The sequence below is a fragment of the Oryctolagus cuniculus genome, chromosome 10 (genome assembly GCF_051225735.1).
Source record: "Oryctolagus cuniculus isolate XC-2025 breed Fujian yellow rabbit chromosome 10, ASM5122573v1, whole genome shotgun sequence".
NCBI lineage: Eukaryota > Metazoa > Chordata > Mammalia > Lagomorpha > Leporidae > Oryctolagus > Oryctolagus cuniculus.
The window spans coordinates 103,787,094-103,804,309 of NC_142876.1; the positions used below are offsets into that span (position 1 = coordinate 103,787,094).

General features: G+C 54.3%; 1 protein-coding gene across 4 annotated transcripts in view; it reads left to right on the forward strand.

Moving 5' to 3' along the window:
* The window catches only part of FYCO1 (FYVE and coiled-coil domain autophagy adaptor 1), a 78,510-nt gene that overhangs the window by 1,764 nt on the left and 59,530 nt on the right, over positions 1-17,216 (forward strand). The window contains exons 1-4 of one of the 4 annotated variants that reach the window (XM_008260515.5): positions 4,156-4,250; positions 8,129-8,299; positions 12,554-12,660; positions 14,460-14,585. In XM_008260515.5, the coding sequence (XP_008258737.4) occupies positions 8,245-8,299; positions 12,554-12,660; positions 14,460-14,585 (288 nt within the window). In that variant the 5' untranslated portion in view covers positions 4,156-4,250; positions 8,129-8,244. Of the gene's footprint in view, positions 1-4,155; positions 4,251-7,174; positions 7,650-7,726; positions 7,948-8,128; positions 8,300-12,553; positions 12,661-14,459; positions 14,586-17,216 lie in introns of those variants that run through there. The other 3 variants (XM_002713251.6, XM_089306421.1, XM_008260514.5) reach the window with 3 other exon arrangements.

The following is a 17,216-nucleotide window of genomic DNA, read 5'->3' on the forward strand; positions in this document are numbered from 1 at the left end:
GTTTTTACATTTGCTTTAGGGGTTGGTAACAGCCCCGGGCGGGGATCCTCCAGCTGCCCCTGGGCTGAGTTTAGGGCACTGGCGTGGGTTCAGGAGCCAGATCTGTAGCCTGGCCCATTTTGAGTGGGATATGTGTGATGAGCGGACCCACTTCTAACAGAGTAAGATCTGAGCCGCGCGTGGGTAGCTTTGATCCAGGTTGGTCACCAAGGCTGTGGGTGCTGCTTCCAGATCATAGAGTAGATACTCAAAAAATAACAGCTCCTCCCACCACCCCACTACCCTATCCTGGGGTTTGGCTGCTGGGTAACCTGTGTTTTCTAGAGATTCCAGACACAACTTTGGTGACTCAAAACCAGAATCTTACCACAGGAGGCAGGGAAGCCTGTGTCTAGCTGTGGGCTCTTGGCAGACTCGGCTGGTAGAGTCGGGAACCAGTCACTGCGAGCGGGCCCAGGCGCTGGTGCTGGTAGCCATAGAGAAGTCATTTGTGTCCCTGGCTCGCCTAGTGGCTGCTGTATTCCTTCCTTGCTCAAGAGTTTCATTTGTGATCTTAGTGCCCGTTCCTTGCAGATAGCAGCTCTTGGCTGCACTAAGAGCCTCTATTTGAATAAGTAAACCAGCAGGGTGGGAATTGGAGTGTTGCTGCCCATCTACCAATGGAAATTTTGTCTACCTGGTTATTTTCCAAATGCTTTAAATTTATTTCTCATCTTTGAAAGGCAAACACGCACACACACACACACACACACACAGAGGTCAGTTATCCATTTGCTGATTCACTCCCCAAATGCCCACAACAGCCAGGTAGGCATAGGCCAGGTGAAAGCCAGGAGCCCAGCCAGGTCTCCCAGGTGGGTGGCAAGGACCCAAGTGCTGAGCTGTCACCTGCTGCTTCCCAGGGTACACATCAGTGGGAAGCTGGATTGCAAGAAGAGGAGCTAGGACTCAAAGCAGGCGCTGATGTGGGATGCAGTCATTTAAAGCTGTCTCTTACCCACTGTGCCAAATGCCAGCCCTAGCTCCCCGCTGGTTTTGATGTGCCACTAAATCTGGCTGAAGTAACTGCACCATCCCCGTCACTAGACCTTAAGCCTTGGAACACACAGGTCCCATGGCTTTGAGAAGCCGGGATGGCAGAAGCCGTGCTTGCTTGGGCAAGAGGAGTTTTTTCCTTTGGCGCGCGTTGGAACCAGTCGGCCTGATGGTTTGGTGACTGCCCATAGCTATTCCTGTTCACAGGTTCTCTGTGGCGTTTGAAGGGCACCAGGGGCCCATTTCTGGCTGGCCGGATCCAGTTTGCAGGGATGAGGATGTGAGCATCAGTGTGGTTCAGAAGCCAGAAAAAGGAGAATCTGTGGTTTGAATGCTGTCATCTAGTGGCTGGTTTGGGGGCCCAAAGGCTGGTTGGCCAACCGCCCCAGAGGCCTGGAGTACTGCACCCTTGGCCAAAGGCAGCAAATCAAATCACAGGAGTCTTTGGCATCCAAGAAAAGCTCGCACACTTGAAAAAACCCCCAAAAAACCGTTTCACACAAGCCCTGAACACAGGGGGGCTGGGCCAGAGCAGAGAGTCCCTGCGAGAAGCCCAGCACGGGGCTGATCCTGGAGGCCGGCTGCCTTTTGTAGCTGCAGAGAGCAGAGAGGGGCACTCGGAAGCTTAGCCAGGGCCAGCCGTGGAGAATGTCTGCTTTCTTCCTCTCGCACCCCCTCCCCGGGCACCGATTCTGAATCACTCCCTGCACAGTGCGCCTTGCAAGGCAAGAAGAGGTCAGACAACTTCCGGAGAGGCAGATTGCTGGGAAGTAGTGTGGTGAGCTAAACAGACTGTGAACCTTGACTTCATCTTCCCACGTTGGCGTTGTTTGTTACATAATAGGGAGCGAAAAGTTCACATAACAAGCCTGCTTCCAGAATCCGAATAGGGTCCAGACTGACGAAACTCGGCTGCTGCTGGTGAGAGGGCTGACTCCGGCTTCAGAGCCGGCCTGGGCCTCGGGCCCCGCCCCTGCTGCTCTCGCCCGGGGTCCCTTGGCTTCTGCCCAGGCTGCTATCCTGCTGCTCTTAACTACACAATACCGCGCACTGAGTGGCTCAAGCAGCACAAATGTGTTTTCTCATAGCTCTGGAGGCTGGAAGTCGAGCATCAAGATAATGGCAGGTTTAGCTTCTCCTGAGGGCTTTTTCTCTGGCTGGCAGACAGCTGCTGTGTCCTCCTGTGGCCTTCCTCTCTGCTCACCCGTCTCGAGTGTCCTGTGTGTCCAGATTTCCTGTTTTTTAAAAGGACACCAGTCTGATTGCATTAGGATCCACCCTCACAGCCTCATTTCATCTCAATGATCTGTTTGTTCTGCGACACGGGAGTTAGGGCTTCAACCTGTGAATGTAGGCATTGCAGGGGTGGGGACTGCGACAGTGGGGTTGGCAGTGGCGGCAGCAGTGGTATCGTCCTGGCTGGGGTGGGAGAGGCTCCTGGGCACAGCCTCCTCCGGTGGTGTTCACTCTCCTGTCCATGCTGAAGCCGGCAGACCAGAGGAGTTGGCCATTAGTAGGTGTGGGCAGAGACCAGTCTTGCTTAATGGAGGGAACAGAGCTTCCAAACCCCAACAGGGAGGCCAGGACACAGCCAGGCAGAAGAACGGGCAAGAGGAGAGGTCTCTGAGCCTGAGGATGGAGGCCTCGAAGGCCAGGCTGAGAGAGTCCCACACCTGTCTGGCAGTATTTACCAGGACAGTGTCTCAGAACATTGCGCTCTCGGTAAAGGCAGGTGAGGTGGGGAGAGTGGAACAGATACGCTGCGTCCGTATTATATTATCCCATTCACTCTTCGAATAATAGTCTTGTGTTGTTTTCACAATAGTGGCAATATAATGTCCACAGTTACAACTTGATTTTTGCAATGCACTGTTTTAGTCAATATAAGAATAATTTATGTTCAACAAAGGAAAATTTAAAACAGAATTTTTAAAAAATGTACCCATATTCCCAGCATTGAAAGATTGTCATTATTATTTACATTTGGGGCACATTTCTAGGCCTCAAGGTTTAGTTTGCTTAATGGAGCAGGGATCTCTGGGTGTTTTTCATTCACTCATTCATTCAGCAAGGAGTTGATTAAGGGCTCTCCATGTGCTAGAAGTGTGCTAGGTGCTAGGGAAGTGGTGAACAGCAGTGGAGTTTACAGACAAGTGGCAAGAAATGAGATTAAACCAGAAAGTCTCCAGGCTGCGAATGGCGCCAAGGGCTGTGGGAAAATGTGAGACCCCTCAGTGGGGCGTTGGGGGTAGGAGCAGAACATGGTGAGGTGCTTCCCGGGGCCAGCATTGTCCTCCTGGGAGCCCTCATCAGGCCGTGAGTGGTCTTTGTTTCTGGTTTGTAAGCATGTTGGGGGATGGGTTGCCCATTTCTGCCCCTGGGCATGGGCTCCTTAAAGGCCAGGGCTCCACCCACGCTCTGATTGACAGCTGTAGCCCCAGCCCTGGATCAGGCCTGGCCGTTCATAGTGATGCCCACAAAACCCCTCTTGCCTGGCCGGCAGTGTGTGAGCGCAGGAGGTTATGTGCAGCTTCCTCCAAGCCATGTCCAGTAGCTTTGTCATCTTCTGTCACATTCGGTTCTGATTCCTCCTTGGCCGGCCTGGCCCTCTTGACATGGCCGGGAGTGTGCCAAGATTTTCACCTCTGCCATTGCCACTTCCGGATGCTTCCTCCAGGCTGTCCAGTGGTGGGACCTCAGCCCCGCAGCCCTGAGCACAGACAGGTGGCTCCTGTCCTGGAGCAGCCACACACCTTCCTAAAAAAAAGACAGCTGCTCCCAGGCCCAGAGCAACCCCTCACACACACGTGGCCCTCTCGCTGCCCTCCTGGCTCCCAGGAATCCAGGCTATTTTTGTGTGTGTTCTAGGGGAGTCACTGAGGAACGTGCTGTTTGGGGTGGGAAGGGGGCCAAGAGAGAGTTTGAGAAGTGATGGCAAAGTCCCAAGGCCTCATTCCCTCTAAGAAAGAGAAGAGGTCACCAGCAAAAAGGCGTGTTTGGGAAGGATGACCCAGGCACGCAGTGGGTGGACACTTTAATGACAGGTCCACGGGGCTGAGTCACCTCACGTGCCAGCCCGTGAGCTGGCTTCTGGTAAACTCCTGAGCACTCTCCTGGCCACCCTGGTGAAGCCCCGGTGAGGGCATTCTGCCTGCCCACCAGCCCCGTCGGCACCGGCGCCAGTGCCAGCAGGACTTCCGGCCCTCAGAGAGCAGGTACCGCAGGTGGTAACTAGACGGGTGGTGGTGTCTGTGTGAAGCCAGGCTGAGGGAGTGGACTTAATTGCCCTTGTTGTTGACAGGCTGTCTTGGCCAGGGTAGAATTTACGACAGGTGTGTTCCACCTGGTTGAGACTGGGAAGGAGTCCAGCTGGAGGATGGCCTCTCTGGTCAATTCTTAGCTGTCGTGTGGCAGCAGCTTTGAAGGCATGGCAAGACCGACTTCCATGGCGCCAACCTCTTGTGCTCCTTCTGATCTTTCTTTCCCTCTCCAGCTGTGTAGACGCTGTAGTGCCCCTGCCTGAGCCAGTCTCCGGGCCACATTATGGACATTAGTCAGTTGCACCATAGTGTAAATGAGTTCCCTTGAGTCAGTGGGTGCCTTTGTATTTAGGACTGAAGGCCTCTGGGCAGGTGTGGGAGGAGTCTGCAGTCAGGGAGGGTCCTTCAACTCTAAAGTAATACCCAGGCTATGAGAATCCAGGCGCTGGTCCCGGGTAATAAATAAGAATTCTACAAATTGCGGCCGGCGCCGCGGCTCACTAGGCTAATCCTCCGCCTAGCGGCGCCGGCACACCGGGTTCTAGTCCCGGTCGGGGCGCCGGATTCTGTCCCGGTTGCCCCTCTTCCAGGCCAGCCCTCTGCAGTGGCCAGGGAGTGCAGTGGAGGATGGCCCAGGTGCTTGGGCCCTGCACCCCATGGGAGACCAGGAAAAGCACCTGGCTCCTGGCTCCTGCCATCGGATCAGCGCGGTGCACCGGCCGCAGCGTGCTGGCCGCGGCGGCCATTGGAGGGTGAACCAACGGCAAAGGAAGACCTTTCTCTCTGTCTCTCTCTCTCTCTGTCCACTCTGCCTGTCAAAAAAAAAAAAAAAAAAAAAAAAAAAAAAAAAAGAATTCTACAAATTGCATTCAGTGTCTTCACGTCTTTGTCGGGAGAATGCATGTTTTGAGACATTTTGGGTAGCCTTAAACATAATCTTGAGTTGGTGGCAAGAAAACCGAATGTTCCTAAGGATTCAGTGCAGTGAACGAGCTGATATTTGAAAGAGCTTGCCAGGGACAGTGGGGGAGGCTTCGGCAGCTCGTTCAGCTGGGACCCTGCGTTCATGGAGGTGGAGTGCGCCTTGGGGGCCTGGCGAGGGGTGGAGTCGTGGGGTCCTCCTGCAGTGTGCACAAGTCCTGTGTCAGGAGAGCAGTCTGCTGCTGGGTTGTTGTATCCGGATCGGGCTGGTTCTTGCCGCAAGTCTGTGGTGCTTCAACTGAAAGTCAAGCTTATCTGGAGACGCAGGGAAGTTGACCGCCGCCTGGAGTGAGATAGTGCCCCGTTCTGTGCCATTCCTAGGCTAGAAATGACTGCAGCTCTAGCGGAGGAGGGAGGGCAGGTGGCTGAGAATCCATGAAGATAGCAACCCCAAGGTGACTGTGTGAGTCCCTGTGAAGTTGTGACCCAGAACTTGGCGGGGAGCAGGCCATAGCCGCAGGTCTGGCAGTCATTTCTTAGGGCTCATGGCCTTGGTGGTGACACAGGCACTTAGGAAAATCAGCTTGTGTAATCAGTGGCCCGGAAAAGCTCACATCATGACCTGTGAACTTGACCCCAGCTAATCACACTGTGAAGGTCACAGCGAGAAGGCTGGAACAGGGTCGTTGCCACCAAAGCACCCGAGTCTTAAAGGAGCCCACTTCTGCCTCTGCTCAGGCTCATGGCGCCGGCAGAGTACTTGGGCCGTGCGCGTGTCTTCCCTCGTGCCCGACTCCAGACAGCCTGGCTTCCGGGAAAGCCGGCCGCTGTGTAGTTCATGCATCGTCTGGCCGCAGCCTGGGTGAGCTGCTCAGAATCTTCCCTTCTGCTGCTCCCCTCCCCAGCCCCACCCTCTCCTGCGTGTGTGTCTCACGCCCTCAGCTGAGGCCCCAGCGGCTTCCAGTGACGACTTGTATTAGTCCAGGCATCTTCCTGCAAGATGGCTTCTCCCAGAAGCGCCAGCAGCCCCGGGAGGGGAGCGCAGGGAGAGCAGCGCCCTTCCCCCAACCTGGTGTCTGCCCGTGGACAGCTGAGCTCCGCCAGGGCTGGCCTGTGCCTTGAGAGCGTCTGTGCCCCCAGCCTGCACGTAGCGGGCACCTGACAAAGTATGGAATGCCTGTGTCAGCCTGGGTTCTTTCTGGCTTGCTCTGGGCCTGGCTGCTCCCTGCCGAGTCTTTGTTCAGCAGGTGACCTGGAGGGACAGCCAGGGATTGGCAGGCAGACTTCTTGTAAACCACTCCCGCCCCCAGTCTGGTGTCCTCGAGAGGCAGGCGCCAGCGTGTGTTCAGGGGCTTTGAGAGGTTCTCTGTGGACCCCAGATCGCCACTCCTGGGCATCAGTGTCACAAGTTGCCAGACCTGTGGCTCTGCTATGTGCCTGGCTATGTCTTCCCTCCCAGGCAGCAGCAGCTGCTTTGGGCCCTGTTTTCACTGAGTCACAGCGACACTGGTGTGCTGGTTAAAAATAGGCGCTTGGCATCCACGCCATGACAGGCCCTCTGCGCCTGCTGCAGACGCTGGAATGCCCGTGTCAGCATCTGAGGAGCTTGTGGGCGGGACAGTTTCCATGCCAGCAGCGCCCTGCCCTGACGCCTGGTGCAGGAAGAGGAAGAAGGCAGTGGGAGAGTGAGAGGTGGACACTCTCAGCGTGGCTCTGGTGTTCAGGGTGGTTCCTGAGAGCCAGTGGGAGTGGTTGGTCATTCACTGTAGTGATGACAGCTTGGCCCGAAAGGTCAACTGGATGAGCTGGGAAAGCCGCCAGGTTTGAAACGAGGCTGTCCAGGGTCGAAGCTGCAGTTATGCTCCTGGCCCGTGGCCTTGGACACCTTAGGTGACTGCTCTGAACGTCATGTTCTCCTCTGTATCCGGGGATGATGCTGTCCACCCCAGTGCGTGAGTGTGGCAAGAGCACGGAGCGGGCCTGGCGCACGCAGGCCCTGTTTTGCTCTTCCTGCAGCCGTCCCATCTGGCCACCTGCTTTCTCCAGCAGCCACCACAGCCTGGCAGTGGGCGGCTAAGGGAGGAAGCAGAGGTCCCGGGAGGACAAGGAGTGTCCAAGTGCAGGCCCAGACCACTTCCCCCGGTGCTCACAGCTCCTCACCTCTCTGGGTCTTTAGCCATCTCTGTGTCCTTAAATCACGCCAGCAGCTGCCCAAGGGGCTGGTAACTTGGGACTCACTCAGCGGGAGTGGATTGTAACTGAGCTTAAAATAGATGCTTGTCCCTTGATTGGTATGAGGGTGGCACAGGCCCCTGGGTGGCAGGCCATGAGGCGTCTATACCCTCAGGCTGAGGCAGACTCTGGGCAGCTAAAAACCAGGGGCTGCTCCCTCTGCCAGCAAGCCCGGCTGTCCTTGGTTTAGAAGCCGTGAGGGTATGTGTCCTTGGCTTTTGGCCCTGTAGCACTGCTGGCTCAGAGGTCATTGGGGAAGTTGGGTGGGAGGGTCATGTGGGCAAGATGGGGTCTGTGGGAGACTCACATCTGGCAGGCTAGGTCTAGTGTGAGGGGCAGAAGGAGCCACGGGAGGTTTCTCTAAGGATGGAAGTGAGGCAGTTCCGTCAGAGCCGCGGAACAGGAGGGGGCTGTGGCAGAATTTGTGCTTTCAGGCTGATCTTGTCTCGTGAAGCCCCAAGCCAGGCTAGAGTTCTGGGTGTGAGTGTGTGATTGGAGTGTGAGTATGTGTGTCTGTATGCATTTGTAACCGAGGCAGACGGAGAGTGCCCGCAGAGGAAGGCCTGCTCAGAAAGATCGAGGGAAGACACCCAGGCGGGCTCCCTTGTGCCCAGCGCACAGTTCCAGCACCGACTAAACTGTGTCTCTGCTGGGCCTCCCTGGCCTCTTCTCCCACGCAGGTGCCACCATGGAGTCTGACCGCTGCTGACCACACAGCCACAGAGGACCGAAGTTCCAGGCATTTCTCTGAACCCAGACAGGAGGGAGGCACAGCGCAGAGGAGAGCGGACTCACCATGGCTTCCTCCAGCGCAGAGAGCCAGCTCCAGAGGATCATCCGCGACCTGCAAGGTGCGGGAGGCGGCTGGGCGGTTCTCCCTGTGGCCGTGCTCCTGCTGGCATCAGCCGACATGCGGCCCTTTTGTCTTCGCTCACCCGGGGAGTAATTGGAGCCCTCGGGACGCAGCACATGAAATATTTGGGGCTCAGATATCCACCTGGTGTGGGGCTGGGTGAGCACGGCTGCTTCTTGTTTCAGAGTGCAGTCAAGCCATTTGTAAACAGAATCAGATATGCGTCTCTGGACTGGATCAGATTTCAGCCTGTGTGTGCATGTGCACGTGTGTGGGTGAGTGTATGTGTGTAGGTGAGGTGTACGTGTGCATGTGTGTGTGTTGGTGAGTGTGTACATGTGCATGCCTATGGGTGAGTGTGTGCATGTGCGTGAGGTGGGTGTGTGCGTGTGTGTGGGTGAGTGCGTGTGTGTGCATGTGTGTGGGTGAGTGCGTGCATGTGCATGTGTGTGGTGAGTGTTTTCAACCTGCCTCTTAAGTGTCTGGCTCAGTCACAAGCCTCTGGGCCCTGATAAAGGTGGCTTCCCTGGGCCAGTAGCTTCTGTCCTCCTGAGCAGGAAGGCCATGTCCTCATCTGCCTTGTTTTGCTTCCACTTGGCCCTGGATGGCGGGTGGCCCATTGCCCATGATGCACTCCAGTTCTGGGCCTGCCACCTCTCCAAGTTCTCTGAGCATGACATTGCCCAGGGGGAGAGGCGGGGACTTGGGCCCCTGTCCTGGGGGAGAAAGACCAGACAGCAGAAGAGGCAGATGGAGTGTGACAGACTCGGGGTGGGGTAGGGGCAGACTGCCTTCCCTGCCGGCTGCTAATCCCAAGTTTCATGACCTCCCACAGTCAGAATTTTGGCATGTTTTCCACCCCATCCATCACCAGGGCTGGTCTACCCTGGCCACTTCCTCCTTGCCACAACGTTCAGGTGACCCCTTCCTGAAGGCCCAGGTTCCTAACTGCTCGGCCTGCACACAGCGAGCAGTGCTCGTCCCTTGTGCGGCCACAGTGCAGCCCCCAGTCCTCATTGTGAAGGTCCACGGTGGACAGGCCACAGGTCACCTCGGCAGGCATGCTGTCACCCGTGTATCATGTGCTGGTCTACGCTCGCTAATGATGACCCGGCATTTCGTGTACACCAGGCACTGTCCTACCCATGTCTTACCGGTAGTAACTCATTGAGTCCTCACGTTTGGTCCCGTGAGATAGGTGCCACTGTTGTTCCCACTTTGCACAGAGAGGTTAAGTAACTTACCTAAGGTTGCACGGCCAGGCAGGAGCAGAACCCCGGTTTGCGTACCAGCAGCCTGGTGCTGGTGTGTTTTCAGCTAAGACGTTGATGCTTTTTTCTTTTAATGAGAGAGGGAGAGAGAGGAAAATGATGGTTCCTGCAAATGGGAGTTTTTCTGTGTCTCCGTCTTTGGTGCTCAAGGATAACGTTGGGATCCGGAGTCCTTCCTGGGAGGGAGGAGAGAGAAAGAGGACGTTCAGGTGGAGCACAGGTCCAGACCACTGCCTGCGCCATGTCCTCTGTGAGTCAGGTCATCCCCAGCATCTTGCATGGGTCTCAGCATCCTATGCAGCCCGCAGAGCACTTTGGTGGGGCTTCTTAAAGGGAGCCGCTCTCTCAAGTCCCCACCTGTGTCTGTCGGTAAAAGTCTTAGCACACATACAAATGCGGAGCGTGTGTCCTGCACCTCGGCAGGGCAGCCCACTTCCTCTGGTGATGGTGGTTACAAGGGCTTTGAAGTCAAGCGGCTGTGGACTCAGCTCCTGGCTCCACTTTTAACCCGGAAAACAATTGGACAAGTCCCTCCACTTCTGCTTCTTAAGATTTATGTGTGTATTTGAAAGACAGTGGCAGTGAGAGAGGGAGAGACAGAGAGAAAACTTCCATCCATTAATTCACTACCCAGATGCCCACGACATCCAGGTCTGGGCCAGACTGAAGCCAGACCCTGTTATCCAGGTCTCCCACGTGGGTGGCAGGGGCACAACCCCCTGGGCCATCCTGCACTGCCTTCCTAGCTGCCTTAGCAGGAAGCTAGATCACAAGCAGACCCGCACCCTGATGGGGAATGTGGGTATTGCAAGCAGCAGCTTAACCCTCTGCACCACAACGCCAGGCCCGAGTCCCTTGACTTTCCCAATGCACGGTGTCTTCCTTCTTGTGCCGGGAGGGCTTGATGACGGCGCCCGGTTCTCAGGATTGTCGAGAATCACATGTGCAATCCTGATACGACTCAAAGTCGTGCATCTGTGTCGTCCAGGAGCTGAAAGTTTCCTGGTGCACAGCCAGGTCAGGTGCGGAGGAGGGGCCCCTGGCTCCCGGCCCAGTGCCAGCCCCAGCAGCTGCACCCATGGGCACATCAAGTAGCAGTTCGTCCCACAAGCCTGTCTTTGCCATTGGCTGATGTAGCCTGAGGGGTCTGTGCTGAGTTTTCAGCCGGCGCAGGCTCAGTGTGAGCAGGTTTGTTTCAAACCAAGCTGGGAGCAGAGGCCTGGGGCTCCTTTTCTCTCCAGAATTGTCAAGGAAGAAGACGCTTGTGTGCAGCGTAGCCCAGCCCTCTCAGCTGGGCAAGTGCTTCCCAGGATCCAAACCCAGTCCAGCATCTAAGACGCGGCAGAGGCGGAGTGGCCGTCCCAGGGGCTCTGTCCTTTTCTGTGCAGGTGAATTATCCCAGGCGATAAGAGGAGGCTCTGGAGTGAGAAATCCCTCGAGAAAACCAAGGTTCTTGTGCCAGCTCTGCTGTTTGCCAACCCTGGTCTTTGCCCAAGTGCCTGGATCCCCGTACCTTCCTCATCTGTAAAATGGGGGTAACGACGCCAGGCTTCATAGATTCTAAGTCGCGCACCCACTTATTTCACATTTGAACAGCTCAGGCCCTGAAGTTGGGGTACATCTTTCAATCAGTCACATCTTAGATGTGTTGACATGAGGCAGTCCTGCCTCAGTGGTGCAGTGTCCACTGAGGAGTACCATGCACGCCTGGCTCTGCACGAGCCCTCGATAAACAGAAGCAAGTTCTGTTGACACTGCTGGCCTCTTTGTTACCATCGCTGTCCTTTGCACACAGTTCATGAAGCCTGCAGTTGCCTGGACTAAGCCGTGGGGCTACCGTGAAGGCTGTGTGTGATCTGGCTGTGCGCCGTCTCCCAGACATCCTTGTGCTGAAAGTGTGGTCTCCATGGTAACCATACTGAAAGGGATTGGGAGCTTTAAGCAGTGGAGCTTCTTGGAAGATGATTGGGTCACGACCACCCTGACAAGGAATTGATGCTGCCCCCACAGATCATGTTGGGTCTCACAGGAGAAGACTAGCTCTGGAGAGAGCACTCTGTTATAAAAGAATGAGGCTGGGGTGGGCGTTTGGCACAGCAGTTAAGTCCTGACTTGGGACACCTAGATCATGTATCAGAGTGCCTGGGTTCAAGTCCTAGCTCTTCTGCTTCTGATCCAGCTTCCTGCCCTTGCACACCCTGGGAGGCGGCAGGTGATGGCTCAGATAGTTGGGTCCCTTCCACTCATGTGGGGACCCCAGATGGAGCTCTGGGTGCCTGGTTTGGCCTGGCCCAGCCCCAGCTGTTGGCAGGCTTTTTGGGAAGGGGACCTGTGAGCAGAATATCTCTCTCTGTCTCTCGCTGCATCTCTCTGACTTTTTAATAAAGTGAAATTAATTAATTAGTTTTTTTGAAAAGAAAAAACAGGGCTGGCCCCTTCTGCTGTGCTATAAAGCAGCCTAGAAGGCCCTTACCAGAGCCCAACTAGATGGAACTGCCCAGTGTTGGACTTTCAGCCTCCCAAACTGTGACCTAAACCAACCTCTTTATTTTGTAAAGTACGTAGCCTCAGGCATTTTGTTACAGCAACACACAGTGAGGAATACAAAACACTGCCCAGATAAAGGATACGGTTTTCTGGATGTCAGTGTTAAGGAGCTGAGTGATGCGTCCACACAGCAAGCATTCGCTGACCAGCTGCTGCATGCACACGGTTCGTGCAGTATGGTGATGGGCACTGCTACATGCACACGGTTCGTGCAGTATGGTGATGGGCAGGCAGGCAGGAAGAAGACATACACCCGTCAGCAGGCCTGTGGTCAGGTGTCTGTGTGGTCTAGGGGTGCTCTGACATGCTCCAGCTTAGAGTGGAACTGACCGTGCGTTTCCATCACTCCTTCCTCCTGCTTCCTGGGACTGTCCTGCTTCTCGGTCTTCACACAGCCTCTGCCTGGACATGTGTTCCTGTGTGTTGTCTTGCAGATGCTGTGACAGAGCTCAGCAGTGAATTTAGGGAAGCAGGGGAGCCTATCACAGATGACAGCAGCAGCTTGCACAAGTTCTCCTATAAACTCGAGTATCTCCTGCAAGTAAGTGATGCCCGTCACGGCCACTTTGTGCACTGTTGTCTCTTGTTTTCCCCTTGGGTGACTCATCAGCCTCCAGGATATGGTTCAGAAACCTGTGGGAGCTGTTAGGCTGTCGTGGTTAGACTGAAGGTCAGGCAGTCCCCGGCACGACCTCAGTCCCCCAAGTGTGACTCTCTGGGGAGTCAGGGGGTTGCCCCCTAGGATGGAGGTAGAAGCTGAGAGAATGTTCTCAGTGGAGAGTTAGGTCACTGGAAAGCAGGGGTCCTATTGTTGTGCAGTTACACAGCCCTCTGTGAGTTGTGTGGGAGCTGTGGCATCTCTCCCCAAGTAGACCTGCTCCCGGGGACTCGCCCGCTCCTGCATTTTGGCAGGTGAGAGTGTGCGCGCCCTCTGAAGGCTGCCCAGAGGCACCTGGGGTAGAGCCCTGCTGCTCACAGTGTGTCCGAGGCCAGCAGCGCCAGCATCACAGGGAGAGAAGTGTCAGTCTGTTCCTTGCTCCCTCCTTGGCCTGTGGAGTCAGGGTCTCCGGGCCAGCCCGGGGAAGTAGCTCTTAGCATACTCGTGGTGTGACTCTTAGGCCTGCTTAGTTCAACAGGCACTGGTCTAGAGGACTCTTTAGATGTGGAAAAACACAGACAGCTTAGATGGGCAGGAAGGAAATGGACCAAAAGCTGTTTTAGGCTGGTGGTATTAGGCATTGCATTTGTTTTCTTCCCCCCTCCCTTTCTTTTCTGATCAAGCATTTCTAGCAGTGCGTGTAGATTTTGCTTCTATAACCAGGAAAAGGTGCCGTGGAATGTTGCAGTAGACATGTGTGCACCAGTATGCCTGTGTCGTCTTCAACGCCGATTTACACATCCCACACGGGAGGAGAGCCCGCCACAGGAAAGCATGGTGGAGGGCGCGACTTCCTGTGCCTCCCAGCTGATTCTTTAACGTTGCAGGAATGTTTATAAACCTTTGTGGGTTTTTTCCAGTTACTCCCATTTCGGTTTTGGATTTGATATGACTCAGTGCTGACACATATTTGAATTTGTTGTATGCACCCTAGGACAGTAGTGAAACAGGAGTTGAGTAACTGGTGGGCAGGCACTGTCCTTCCCAGCTTCCTGCTGGGGCACACCCTGGGAGGCAACAACGATGGCTCAAGTACTTGGGTCCCTGCCACTCACATGGGGGACCTGGGTTGCATTCCTGGCTCCTGGCTCTGGCCTGGCCCAGTCCTGGCTATGATAGGCACTTGGAGAATGAACCAACAGATGGGAGAATTCTCTCTCTGTCTGTCTCCCTCTGTCTCGCTGACTTTCAAATAAACAAAAATAGGTTGATTTTGTAAAAGGAGTTACTTAACAGGGATGAAGCGTCACGGCCTCATTCCCTGAGTTGGGGAGTAAGTAACGTTCTTCGTGTTGCCCCAAGACTCTTCTTCCCTTGCGTTCTTTCATCATGCGTTGGTAGCAACTTCAGTGGTCTTCCACTTCTACCCAGCCCCGTGCAGAGTCCCTTCAAGGGCAAAAGCTTTTTGGGCAGCTGTTATTCCCAAATCTCACTACTGTTATGACCTTGAGCCGGTTACTTAACCTCTGCTAGCCTGTTTCCTCACTCATAAATTGGGAATTAAAACAGTCTCATTTGGAGATGAATATACCGTGATTTGTCCATAAATAAAAACAACGCCAGTAGTTTTAGCCTCACTCAGTGCCAGCACCTAAGAAGCTGTTGATAACGCTTATCATTTAAGAGGTGGGATTAAAGGCAGCGGGCTTGCAGCTCTCCTCTCTGTCCCTTTCTGCTCTCAGTTTGATCAGAAAGAGAAGGCCACCCTCCTGGGCAGCAAGAAGGACTACTGGGACTACTTCTGCGCCTGCCTGGCCAAGGTGAAAGGAGCCAATGACGGGATCCGATTCGTCAAGTCCATCTCAGAGGTGAGTGGCGGGGGAGGGAGCGGCCAGGGCCCTCGTGTTCTCCTCCGCCTGCCTGTAGTGGCTGCAGCAGAGACCCTGGTGCAGGTAGCAGTGAGGACGTGGGTGCTTTAGATGGCAGAGAAAGATCCAGGCCCTGTGTGCTTGGCACCTGCTGTTGCTGCGGCTCTAACTCAGTGGCACCGCCTGGGTGTTTAGCAGGCTGAGGAATTCCTGGCCTGGAGCAGACGTTACAGCCGGGCCCTCGCACTACCTCCCAGGGCAGCCACTCACACTGGAGTCTGTGCTCGCCACGCCCCTTGTGGGTATATAGGACAGGACACCTCTTTCTTAAAAATCCATTTTCTGAGATGAAATTCTTAAGTGTTTGCTAGTCTACAATCCCGATGATTTGCCCAGGAAACTTGGAAATGAAAGGCAGCGTGGATTCTCCAGGGACATTTCTTCAAATGCCAATGTGCTAAAAAAAAAAAAAAAAAAAAAAAGAAAAGAAAGAAAAAGATGCTGTGGCCTCGCTGGTGTACAAAACAGCAGTTACCCGGGCACGTGCACGTGCAAACACACACTGTCTCTTCTTCCCCTGGCCCCAGTAAGTCTCTGTCTTCTCCGCATAGTCCATCCAGAAGCGAAGGACTTAGCACATTCAGGGGTATGTCAGCCTGCTAACGCAGGGCGGGGGCTCCAAAGGGCTTGTGGGCTTCGTCTGTCTTTGCAGTGTCTCTTCAGTAGTGTGAGGTCACTTTGAAATGGACATGCATGCTCCTTGGCTGGCCTCACACAAAGGCTGTGGCATCAGATGTTCTGGGAAGAGCGCCTCCCCAGCCATGCCGGCGGGAGCCCGTGTGTCTCTCCTTATGGAGTATGACAGTTTGAAATTTAGTGACATCAAGCACGGGGCCTTTTCCATGAGCTACACCCTGCAAGATCTGAGCAAACTGGGAGAGACCGTGCTTCTGCAGGGTTGCTTCCATATTGGAGACTCAACGTCTTGTGGATAGGTCCTGTGTGGTCTGGCCTGGTGGGACGCTCAGATGTGGAGCAGTGTTCGATGCATCCGTGCCCTGGATAGGCTGTTACTGCCACCCCTCCCCGTAGACGTCCCCGTGGACGGCATGACCCTCGATCCTCTAAGTCTCACTTCTCAGCCTTGGCATCTGACAGCTCAAACCTTGGACTTGGTGACTCGGGGCAGCTGGAAGTCTGGAGCTGAGTTCCCTGGGGTTGTGAAGGCTTGCTGAAACACATCTGCTTATTGGCTGGCTCCCCCTCTTTCTACTGCAGTCAGGCCTTTGGACAGTTCAAGGCCGTGGGAATGGAGGCGGGAAGCACCCCTTGCTTGAGCAGACATTGGTTCTGTGGAGGGTCTCAGAGGCTCTGCTTCCTGTGGGATCCATGCTTCTGGCTCTGTTGCAGACTCAGCTCCCTGGGGTGCCATTGTTTAGAGAGGTTTGGGACATCGCTGGGCTGCTGGATCCAGGTTAGTGTCAGTAATCTAGCGTCTCCCACGTCCTCATGTTGGAGGGGAAAGTCAATGGATAGGAAGCATTTTTGGACCCTGCAGGCTCCGTTAGGGTGGGAGGCAGCCGTTCTGGCTGAAGTAGGCAAAAGGTCTAATAAGACATTTCCAGAGGTTCAGCATGGACTCTGCTTCAGCATGACAAATAGGGTTAGCTGGCACGAGGCGTGTGGCTCAGAGGCCTGGCTTCCTGTCCTTTGCTGCCGTAGTATTACTTCTCAGTCTCATGTACTGGAGTTCTAAGTAGGTACTAAAAGCATTGAGGAATTAGGTAATGAAAGCAGACCCAAATCCAAGGGCTGTGCAGTGTTTTCATTTGCAGCATAAAGGAAATGTTCCCTTGACAGAGAGACTTTTAAAAATATCTTTTAAAGTAAATAGCTCCCTTTATTTATAATCTGTTCCATTAATAGATATGATTAAAAATAGAGCCTCTAATGTTTACCATTAAAAAATGTTAATGTTCTCAAGACTGTTACAATGGCCAGTTTGCTAAGAATAGGGACGAGCTCCTGCTTAGGGAACTTACAGACATGGCCAGAGATGTGAAGGTCTCATTGACTGTGGCAGAGCCCGTGTGTGTGTGTGTGTGTGTGATGGGCACACTTCCCTTCACCATGTCTTGCTGATGAATTTCCTGGTTATCACCACTGAGCACCTTCTCACCTCACTCATCAGTGGAAAAATATCTGGACATAGGGCTGTCACCAAACTTCCCCTCTTGGGTTTTGGCCAAGATCAAAACCCCCAGAAGTCACAGGAAGAAATGTGTTATATATTCTGTGGCCCACGAGGTTTTACACCTTTTTGTTTTTCAAAACCACTTCATATTATGGTAGCATTTCCTTGAGTCAGCAGTAAGAAGGCCTGTCGCCCTGGGCCACAGGTGCTGTGTGCTGGGAGGTTTATGTCCTCACTGAGGTGCCAATGCTTGAGCCTGTGCCATAGGTTTCCTGTGTTAATCTAGTGCCATAATTGGAATCGTTAAAGATTTTTATTTATTCAAAGGGCGGAATTAGAGAGGGAAAGACAGAAATCTTCCATTTGCTGGTTCACTCCCCAGATAGCCACAACAGCTGGGGCTGGACCAGGCAAAAGCCAGGAGCCAGAAGCTTCTT